The sequence below is a fragment of the Topomyia yanbarensis genome, chromosome 2 (assembly GCF_030247195.1).
Source record: "Topomyia yanbarensis strain Yona2022 chromosome 2, ASM3024719v1, whole genome shotgun sequence".
Taxonomy (NCBI): domain Eukaryota; kingdom Metazoa; phylum Arthropoda; class Insecta; order Diptera; family Culicidae; genus Topomyia; species Topomyia yanbarensis.
The window spans coordinates 412401721-412413764 of record NC_080671.1 but is presented as its reverse complement, the minus strand read 5'-3'; the positions used below and the strand labels follow the sequence as shown (position 1 = coordinate 412413764).

Genomic DNA, 12044 nt, shown 5'->3' with positions numbered 1-12044 from the left:
AAAAAAAACAATACCAGCCGACTTTGTTCCACCCACAATAGCGGTTCCCCGTATCAATACCCAGGTGATTGCAGTTTGCAATTTGTCAAGCGCACTCGAGCGTGAACGTGGTATTAATTAAGTTGTATACACAAAGTGTGCCACCAGTCGGCATCCAACACAATGCAGCACCAAATCAAGGCACATGCCGCCTCTTTTGCGGGCAACTCACATCCCACAAATCAGGCGAAATTGAATTAAAAATAATAGCATCGGATAAATTTAGCGGAGCTCCCGGCTACTAACTATAGCTCACAGTGCAATGGTCCAAATGGTTCCAGCACGAGGCGTCGCGACGTGGAAGCAAACGATCTGTAATTATAATGCCATTCAATGGTCCATGGAGACTACAATGGCATTCGAATAATTGGGCAGACCGCGTGTGTGTGTCACTGCTCATTATCGGGCAGTGGTAGCAATAATGCGTCGATAGCGCATTTTACCAGTACTGTCAGCATATAGTGCATTATGTCTTCTGAAAAGAAAAAGTCGCCAAAATTTTCCTTTGCTGCTATTGATTACTATTTATGCGGATAAAGTCTATATAAGTAGATATTTTGATCTCGACAAGTTGGCAACACGGCGCACGCAAGTTGTTACTTTGATGCTATGATAGCAAAACAACAATTTGCTTACTTAGTATCATTAACCGTGCCAAGCACCAGTAATTGCAGATGCTGCTCTACGCGTAACAGGCCCATTTATCGTAGGTATCCAGTTGCATATAAGACTACTTTGTGAGTGACGGCAGCACATATAGACGAGCCATTCATTACTCATATTTATAGGGAAGTTGAGTCGGAAACAATACTCCCGCCGACGACAGCCATTAAATGCACATCCAGCAGTTATGTGAAACAAAAGAAGCACTCTAATGGGACGCCAGGGGTACTTAACCACCCACGCGCCCCGACCTGATGGCACCCGGCCCGGAGAAAAAAAAACTCCGAGATCTTTCTCGTTTGCATACACATGGGTACGACATTTCGCGGAAATCATTATACTTTTTTTCTTTCGTCAAAACGGATTTTCTCCGGGTATACGAAGGGCAGCCGATTGGGCTTGGTGTGAAGAGAAACAGCTCTCGCCAGCCATTGCAGTCTGGGGAAATTAAGCAGAACTGCACTGATGAACACTGGAGATGTTGGTTGTGTTTCATTTCGTTTTTATTCTCATTGTTACTAATCGTTCCAATTCAGGTAAGCTGTTTAAAATTAAAAAGAAAACTTGTTGATCTGGGAATGGTTTTCTTATCGTGATAACTGTAAAATCTGTTTCAAGATTGTAAAACTTGGCAAACACGAAATTAGTTGGTGATTTTTCAATATGCTATATTACTCCTAATTGGAAAAAAATGATCTAAACTATTTTTTCCATCAAGGAGAAATTGTTTAAAACCGTGCGAAAGTCATACAACCTATAACTAAATTAGTTATAGAATTAGTTCAACAAAACTAAAACACTATTTGTGTTCCCTAGCCCTGCGTGATGTCTTGCTAGAAAAGGAGTTCTGATTAAGCTGATGAGAATAAATGAAATCGAAACTTGATATATTTACATAAAATTAGGTTAAAATTATTTCTCTCCACTAACGAGAAAATTGTTTAAAACCACCACCTTTGCACACGAAGGGCTCAAAACCCAAAACTTATTTAGCTATGCAATTTGCGTTTAGACTTCGTCTCATCAGTGTTTGACACTAACTTAGTGACAGGACTAAACTAGCACCGGATTGAATTTTGGACCTAGCGTCAATCCAGCGCAAGCTTAGTCCTGTCATTAAGTTAGTGTCGGATTCTGATAAGACGAAGTCAAAACGCAAATTCCATAACTAATTTGGTGATCATTGCCCCGAGAAAAAAAATTGTTCCCAAAATCATGAAAAAAATACCAAGAATTTTGGAACACTACGTTTGTACATTACGAAAACAGGACCATGAACAACAATCAACTGTTTTATTATTATGTTCAATTTCCCTTCAGTAACGCCCGCGTAATGCTTTTATTAGTGGAAATATTTGTTTTTGTTTTCTGAACTTTAGTCTCGGTTTCCGCCACATCATTATCCAATCGATTTTCTGCACGTGAACAGCACACAACTTTATGAACATTATTCATAAAATCAAAGCTTGACTCATGATGCTTTTCATATATTTAGGAACATTAGTTCACAAAATCAAAACAGTCCGGATACTTTCTCGTGAACTATTTTACAGAACTTGGAATTTCATTCATGAATCCATTCAATCCTCGTGAACTAATTCATGATTCCTAATATTTGTTTTCGTGAAATAGGTCGCAAAATCAAAAAAAAACAGCATGAAGTACAAAGTTACTTTACTCTCGTCCGGACATATGGTTAAGTCTAAGCTTGCTCATATGACCCTATTCCACGATTTTCTTAACTTTCTGCTTTCAACTTCTTCTTCTTAATAGAGTACTATGGGTCTTAATATTGACAAATATACTTCACACCTTCCATCCCCTTGCTAAATAAATGCCGTTACAACAGTCAAAAAATATTATTCACGTATTCGTTAACTGGTTCATGATTTCTAATATAATAATCACGACACGACAAAATCATGAAATAATATTCATGTATTCGTAAACTAGTTCGTGATTCCTAGTACATGACTTACGATCTATTTTGCTTGCTTGCAATATTTAGAAGTTATCCCTAATAACTTTCAATTTAATTCAACATGATCATGGAATTTTCACGTGAAAAAATGGGTGTATTACTTGTAGAATCATTTTTGTTCCATGCAGTATTCCATGAAAAGTCATATATATCCAACTGTTGGCAACCAGTAAGAGGCACGAGCAGTAGATATAAGAAAACCATTAGGGTGTAGAATATCGTTATTCATTTAATGAAGTGCAGATGTCTGGACAGAGACAGGAAACTGCGCTGCGCACCAGAAATATATGATAGAGCCCCAAATTGTTTTCATTATATAGTTCACAAAACAAGATACCACGAAGAGCGGATCCAGAAAAAAAATTCGCGAGGGGTCCGAAATTTTTTATTTTGGAATGTACATTGTACAATAAATTACACGTCAAAAACTAATTTTATGAAAATCAGTTTTGGTGGTAAAATTTGGTTTCAAATGATTTTATGTTTAAAACTAGTATAAAATTAAAACTAATTGAAAATTTCTCAAAAGGTTAAAAAATTTCGGAGGGGGTCCGGACCCCCAGGACCCTCGCCCTGGATCCGCCACTGAATCAGTCACACTTTTATGTTCCTATTCATACTGTCATGTTACTCCGAGTTACAAAAAACCGATTAAAACCAAAAAAATAACAGCTCGCGATAAGGCGAAGAGAAATAGCGAATATCATAATAAAACTGCTGTCGTCATGAGTCACATCACGCCACGTGTCAAATTCGAAAGTTAGCTCTAGAATAAAATATCAAGATAACCTGCAAATAAATTACGAATTGTGACTAAGATCCTAACATCAAGAAATTAAATCCTAACATCAAGAACATAAATCCTAACATCAAGAACATAAATCCCACTAATCGTGACGTAAATAATAAAAATTGTGATTAAGATCCTGAAATCATGAAAATAAAACACTATACGCGTGACTAAAATATCACGTGAATAGAAATTATGAAAATCGTGACTAAGATCATGAAACCATGAATATGACATTAGTCGTGCTTAAAATATCTAAATTCGTGTCTAAGATCCTGAATCCATGAACATAAATCACTCTACTCGTGACTAAATTCTCACGATAACGTGAAAAGATATTACGAAAATCTGCAGTAAGATCGTGAAATAATCAATATAAATCCATTATTCGTGATTAAAATATCAAAATTCGTGACTAAAATCCTGAAACCATAACGATAACGTTTATAGAAATAACGAAATTCGCGACTAAGATCCTCCAATCATGAACATAAATCACGCTACGCTGACAGAAAAATCCATTCGTGAACTTATGAATAAAATATCATGGTAACGTGATGAGAAATAACAAAAATCGCGAATAAGCTTCTGTAATCATGATCATCGTTTAACCACAGATTAACAGACATAACACTCAAAAACAAAGCTTCGCCCGCTTTAACGGTCATTTTAAAAATATTTGTAGTTGGGACTGTGGCCACATTTGAAATTATGGCGCCACTGACATATGAACAAGCATATGGGGGATAGACCACTAGTGAAAAATTGTTCCCAAACCTGAGGGGTAACCCACCAGTAAATGAGTGTTTGGGACTGTGAATAAAAGATGGAGCTAGTGTTCTGATAAAATTGTCGGATCGATGTTTTTTGAGGGAATTCCCTCGTAGTGTTATGTCTGTTAGTCTGTGGTTTAACCACAGACTAACAGACATTTGAAATTTTATTCTATCCTAGATTCGCGTACGATAGAGCTATCAGTTAGCACTAAGAGCGAGAGAAATCGTACACAATTAAAATACCGAATACCGGTTTATGTAAGTAAACATTGTAGAACTGCTAAAACTTAAAACAAAATAAAATTACAGCTGAAAGCTGAGAAAAAATAACACAATTGTGATTTGTTATTTTGCGATCGGCTAAACTAATTTCGGATTAAGGTTCCTAGTACCGAGCCTTTCTGGCTAGAACAGGTACTGCGGTACTGAAGCCAGTGTTTTCGAAAAAAAGAGAACCACTTCATAGTGAAATTAAGCGTCAAAAATCGTGATTTCAATGATAAGTTTTTGTATGCTCAACAAGTATTCCGATCAACAAAGTACCTTCAATGTGTCACTTACATTCACATCAAATTGAAACGGTCGGTACAGTTGTCCCCGTTTCTTCCTCATTCAAGGTTTGAAAGAGTTCATTGATTTAATGGCCGTATAATTTTAAATCATCAGTTGCTCTGGCCGCTTTAATGTTTAGGTCACATACCACACGTACCACAATCAGTGTTAGTTCTTTTATAGATAAAGATTAAACAGCAAAAACAAATACACGCGTGAGTTGGGCCACAAAACTAATTATGTCTATACACAGTGAATAATGGGAACTAATCCGAACTTCGCTTGTAAAAAATTATCAAAAAACAATTTTTTGCGTTATGTTCCGGTTGTTGTAAAATAGTATAAACTCGTTGTAATATTTTTTAAGCTAATACTTAAAACATTCAGTTCAGTACGACGGAAGTTATTAACGTTAAAATTAATATGCCACATTACTGATCGAAATTTTGAAAGGGGCTTTTATATTGACAGGTTTGATCGGTAGTGAAAACGTCCCCACCAAAAAATACAACTGCGTGCTACAGATAGTTTCCAGTTCGTCTCTTGCGAGTTTACAACTACAGGCTCCAAAGCCTTATTTAGAGAGTCTGATCGCACACACATCTGATCAAACAGTTCTGCCTCCGCTAAAATTCTCATAGTTTCCCAAAGACGAAGCAATCATTACATTTGCCTTATATGAGGTTTTTACCGTTTCAAATTTGCGCTCACGTTGCAACATGTCCAATACAAACTGTACGTTCCTATGTGTGCAGTGTGGACTGGAGAATCAATTTGTTTTTACTTATAGTGCGTCGTTACTGCCCAGATAAGTTTCTGGAAACGATGCCATTTTGATTCCCGCTCTAGCGGTCATGTTCTTTATCAAACATTTTGCATTGTACCGAAAATACCGGTTCTTATTGTCATTTAGTTCCGATATTACGGTACAAAAAATATTGATCGGTATTTCCGCACTACCGGTACTGCTTTATTATATTATTGTTTTATTTAGAGCAGGAAATAGCCCCCTGGAGCTAGGTTTCACTCAAACCCTTTCTCCAACAAGCATAAAACCTCCTCATCTACAGGTACCACAACCTTATTTTGGATTCTTCACGCGCTCCGTCTTCTTGTTCTCCGGAACAAAATGGGGTTAATGCAAAAAAATAACAATTTAAAATAAATCCATTGACTTAAATTCATTAAATAAATATTTTTGAAGTTTATTTGTGAGCTGAATTAAGTAGTACAGTTATAAATAGTTACCATAAATCTTCTGTAATAAATTTTTGTTGCCTATTTAGTACTATACTATCTGAGACCCTGACAAAGAGGTAGCATTTCGTTCTCAATTTTTCCCAACAAGCTGATATTAACTATACTTCCTCTAAGAAAACGAAGTCGTTACCATCCAATGCAGGCACAGAACCGACGAAAAGTAGAATTTATTAATAATTTAATCACATTAGCGCTCCGCCATTATATAAAACGATCTCTCGTCTTGGGGAATATCGCTCCTTCACTGGTGCACCATCCACTAGTATCTCATGCATGCAGAGAGAATGTAATGAGGATAATTAAAAAATGATCCCATGGCTTCCCTATCCCCCCAAAAAAAAAATATTGCCTTCCACCAATCTGCGGTACTTATATGTGTGTGTATATGGTTGGCTGGCGGTCGGCCGTTAGGTTGTTGATGCGATGACTCTATCATTGATCGTTAATTAAACCTTCTACTCGCGTCGAAAGTATAAGCCAAAAAAATATCCCGACAAAAAGCAAAACGCAGCAGCCCAAATGAAGAAGAACAGTGTAGTGTTATAGTGAATCTGGCGGGAAAATGCCCATCTCGAATGCAACGACCGATTCGGTGGAGCTTGAGATTCTCGAAATACGACAGGATAGCAGTGATGAGGAAGAGTTGGATGCTGCAACAGCGCGAGGTATTCCACGACCCTGTTCGCCTCCGAGGCGGAAACGTTTCCGCCGGAATCGAACCAGTCGGCGGAAATCCAACTCCCAGAGCTGTGGCAGTCTGTACAACTTGTCGTCGATTCGACCCCTGTGTCCGCAGCGGTCGGAACCGAACGTCAATTTCTACGTCAGCGGTGAGAACGAGGGTGTTATAGATATAAATTTCCACGTAGAAGATAGCTCCAATACCCTCGACGACGCTCCGGTGCTGGAGAGCTGCGAGAGTATCGGTGGAATGCAAACCCGTAGTGCCAGGGACGGTTCCGGTGGGACAGGGACCTGTTCCTATGTGAGGGATGGTTACGGTGCCGGTGGAGATGGCGGTGGTGTTAGTGGTGGTGGTGGTGGTGGAGGAGCAGGAGGATCGATCGGGGCCAGTAGTGGTAGTGGTTATGTTCAGTACGGTTTTAAGGCCTCGATCGTGACGGTGCTGGAGAAGCTTGGCATGTGGAACAGTGCAAAGGTGACCAAAAGTCAAATTCACAAAAGCGACACCAAGTCGTCGTTTGATCGCGGACAATCGTACATATCGAATAGAGCTGGCCGGTTGCGGTCGATATTCGGGGGTAAATTAACGATATGCACCTAGCTTCATACGTTCATGCTAATTCACATTTAAGTATCTGCTTTCTATTGTTGGTTTGAGCATGTATCGTTTTCTTAGAATTAAGTAGCTTTAGAAATATTTTTCATTAATTCAACATTTCACCATAATCATTTCAAATAGAAACCAAATATATATATTTGCACGACTTTTTCCAGGATAATTGACCATTAACCTTCCAGCAGTCGCGCTAGTGCACTGAGTACACGCTGCTCTGAAAATCTAACAAAATCGTCTTAGGACACCAGCGGCTACTCGTTCAGTGAGCCAGAAGCGCGCCTTCCGGAGGGTTAAACCAGCAGAATTCATCGTGTGGAATCTATTTTCCTACACGCACCTGAAAATATGAGTTTTATCGTTGACGTAATTGTAACCATGACACAATATAACGAATCGTAATTTACGAAATGAAGAAACATAACCGTGTTCCGTTTAATTTTACATGAAACATATACTTGACATGCGCATTGAACTAAAATTACACTTATCACCATTCAGAACAAAAACTATATGTAAAGTAAAATAACGTGATTTACGAAATTCAACGCCATGTAAAATTGAAATCAAACGTAAAACTAAGTCATTTTTAATGCTCGTATATGTCAGGGTTAGGATGTAAATTTACACGATTTTTTCTAGGTGTGTGTTTCACTACACCCCACTACACTACACTACACATTAGTACTTAGTATTAGTACTAGTAATCAGTTTCAATCCCTTACCAGAATTTTTACCGATCATGTAAAATACAGCTCGATCAATGAACCTCAAAGGGACCATGCATAAATGACGTAGCATTTTAGGGGGTAGGGGGGGATATACCAATTTTGTGACGAAGTGTGACGAGGCGGAGGGTAGGGTCAGTAGTTGTGCGACGTAGCATTTAAAATTTTTGACGCGCATCAACACCCATTGATTAAAGAAAACAATTCAATGTTTGTCTATTCTTAAGAGAAATTAATGAAAATTCACGCAATTACGCAATTTTTCATGTAGTAAGTTTTTCAATTCGCGGTATTGCAAGCTCTCCAAAAAACGTAAAGCTTATTTGTATGCTGTTGCAAGTTTATGAGACACATATTCACCGCCAAAAAGAAACTTTACAGAAGACAAACAAGAAAGGTTTATCGTCCTACCTAGTAGACTTAGTTTGGTTGCTGAATTAAATTTTCTCTTCTGATTCAACCAAACGAAATTTAGTAACATAGTTGAACGTTCGCTTTTTAGAATCAAAAATGTAGCAACTGCAGGATTGTGAACTGAGAGAACTTCTCTTCTGTTCCATGACATAAAATTCAAAACAAGCCTATCAACACTATTTTTGTCATGAAATGGATTCATTTTGTATGCAATTGGCTGTTATAGCAAAAAATTTGTAAAGACATATATTTGAAAGAATTATGCGAAAAAAAATGAATTTTTTCATCAGCCGGCAGCGTTACGAGGGGGGGGGTCTTGGAAAATGCTACGTTATTTAGAAGGGGGAGGTTAGAATTTTGTGACCAAATGCTACAAGGGTCGAAAATCACCGAAAAAAGCTACGTCATTTGTGCATGGCCCCTTACCGAACTGACACGAGGTAATCTAATTTTTATACATGCACTGCGTTGTCTGAGCGTGGGAAGTGTTATGTTTCACGGAACTAAGGAAGAAATTGGGTGACAGCCGCATTCTCACGATGTAAATGTTTTGGTAGCAGACATCACCACTGGCGGCTCCAAGTATAAGCATGGGAGGCATGTCCCTCCCGTAATGTATTCAATCGGTAGGCTTTTAGTAGAAGTCTTCCAATATAGTTTTCGTAGTTTCTTGCTCATTAAGCTAATTATATAGTAGTGAAATGGAGTCTTCTACCATCGTGATACGCTCCATCAGCAAATATCGTCGCAAGTATCTCTTATTCTCAGATCAATTTACCTCTAAAGGGGCGGGCATAGCATAGTTGGTAAATCGATTGCCTTTTACGCAGCCCACCTGGGTTCAATTCAAAACCCCACACATAGGGTTAGAGATTTCTCTAACTCAAAAAGAGGTGAAAGACCCTAAGGTTAAAACCTCTATAATCAATTATTTACTTCTATGCACCAACTGTGACAAAATTCGGCGTCGACTGACACACAAAAAAGTTGATCGAGCCAGGCCCGTACTCAGAAAATTCTCAAGCTTGGATTTTTGATTTTTTTACGTTCCCTATGAATGCAAGGTATTGAAACCATCAAACTTTGAAGAATTTCTCCAGGATTAGAGAACCAAGTCTTGTGTACCAATTGACTCAGCTCAACAAATTGAGACAATATCTGTTATCCAGAAAGAATCTTCAGCAGACAACAAGCCTGTTGGTTCTTGGTACGAGTACCTACCGACTAAAAATAAACCTGTTGTTCCTTCCAATCCCCACCTTTCCGAGGCCACCTTTAGGAATTAATTTAGAAGGGGTTGTGCTCTTGCTCTTTTTAATTAGTGTTAATTTCTCGTAGGGATATCCGTCTTGACGCTACTCGTTCCTATTTGTCTGCTAGCTGGTGCTGAGAGTTCCCCGGCGGCGGAATTTCTCCTAATGCTGATGCCCCTTTTTGTGGGCCATTTAGCTCTCAGCCATTTTGTACAACACTTTTGCAGGAATAGTGCAACGATTTAATCAAGAACCTTTCCTGGTCGGAATACAAAATACAAAACGTACGTACGTAATTTGTGAATGGTCCCTAATTAAAGAGAGCATAGACCCGTATCATGTGAATGTTTATAATTAGTATAAAAGTTGAGGAGGTTTTATGCCAACTGGAAAGCGAAAGTAATAAAATCTCAGCTCCAATTCCAATATTTTCCAGCTGTTGCACATTGAACCAAAGGTGGACTAGTCAAACCCTTGCCATAATGGTTAAAATAAGATGATTTCTAGTAATTACTAGAATACTGCTTGATCGATCGTAGCGGTAAGCCCCTTTGTCTGCTGTGTCCAACGCGAAGCATCTATTCACGGCGCTCGAACAAACCAACGAAAAAGAGACGTAAAACTGGACTGTGATAGAAAGGAATGCTGACGAAATACTATTGACCGCCGCCGGCGGAGGCAAAACTAGAACTGTTCTTTATTTCGTTTCACTATAAGGTACAGTGATGATATATTTGCGTTGTGCAGTGTGAAATTGGGATGAGGGTCCAATCAGCAATTGCGTTCTGCCGCAACACTGCTATTTTACTTGAAAAAATGCAACCAATTTTTTAACATATTCGGATTCGGGTACCCATAAAAGGTAGACAGCGTTTGAAATGCTGATTAACAATTTCGAAGTCGAATCTGACGAATTAGGTGCTTTTAGGGCCGCATGCGTGCCAGAGCAGATATAAATTCAATTACTGCAAATTCCGTGTAAAAGCGCTTATTGTACGCCACAAAGAATCGCGCAGATTTCCGCCTGGAATCGCTGCAGTTTCTACCAGGCGAACGGTATTGGTCTAATCACCGTGGTATTGGTTTCACGCCAATAAACACCAGCAACTACTCAACCTTCAAACAAAGAACCGTCAGTGCAACAAAAAAACGTATTCTTCAAGTTGACACTTTATACAGGGTGTTTGGTTCATGGTTAAGAACCTCTCGGGGGGTGATAGACTGTCATATTTGGAGAAAAAAACATTGTTCTACATATACCATCAAATCTCAACCGTTACAGAGTTATTGAACTTTATGTGTAAAAAACTTATTTGTCTTAAAATACCTCTAACTCAAAAAGTATACTTTGTATTTCAAATATTTTAAATCCACTGGGAAGGTGAGAAAATTTCGCATTGAGTGATGTCCTCACATGTTTCAGCTAATGAGTTTAAGTAACCTTTTCAAAGTAATTTAGTGAAAATTAAACAATTTTAATCGATATTTCGTTCATTTCTTGAAAATCCCAATAGTTAACCTCATCATTTTAATAATCCACATTGTTAGTCTTGAAGAGCTGCAAAATTCGTTCTTTGGCATGATACACTTACCTTTTCTTATTTTCATGAGTTTGGGTTATTCAACTTGGATATTTTTATCTCATTTTCACTAACACCAGCTCTAATTGAAAAAGTATGGCACTTATTGTACTTTTTTTCTTTTTATTCGAAAGCCAGGAAAATTTTACAGAGAAAAATGTGTTAATATCTTTCAGTTAAGTGAATTTAGTATTCTTTTAGAAGCAAATTAATTTAAAGTTAGTGCTATTATTAGCATTTTCATTAATTTTCTTAAAATAGTAAATAATAAACATCACCATTATTATCATGGAAATAATGCATCTCAGCAAGTTCTACAGTACTTTCTTTGACTCCATTCAATTATCTCTTTTGGTTTCGACGCAAAATCGTTTTTATCACATCGTTTCATATGCAAAAATAACGATTTCGAATCCACTACATTTGGGGTGAGGTCATGCTGTGTTAACTATTAAATAGCAGCAAAATGAAAAGAGATATAGACAAAGTGTCAAATAAAAAGTTATAGAGAACATTAAGGGGCATCAAATAAACAATAGTAACGATAAATTTTGTTGATTAATAATTAGAATAATTAAGTAACTCTCCAAAAAACACAAATTTTGAGTTATTTCGTTAGTAAAAAATCATTTAGTACACTTAACTAAAAGATATTTGTACATACACTGATAGGACATTTTCTCAGCTTTCCAATAAAATCTTGTAAATAAC

The 12044-nt window shown here is 37.7% G+C and overlaps 1 protein-coding gene across 9 annotated transcripts in view; it reads left to right on the top strand.

The window, feature by feature from the left end:
* LOC131685081 (phospholipid-transporting ATPase ID) overlaps positions 1-12044 on the top strand; it is a 139508-nt gene that overhangs the window by 78566 nt on the left and 48898 nt on the right. For 7 of the 9 annotated variants that reach the window (XM_058968512.1, XM_058968510.1, XM_058968509.1 and 4 more), the window contains exon 2: positions 6533-7323. The exons of 1 other annotated variant lie outside the window; for it this stretch is intronic. In XM_058968512.1, the coding sequence (XP_058824495.1) occupies positions 6624-7323 (700 nt within the window). In that variant the 5' untranslated portion in view covers positions 6533-6623. The remainder of the gene's footprint in view (positions 1-6532; positions 7324-12044) is intronic. One more of the 9 variants, XM_058968515.1, reaches the window with a different exon arrangement.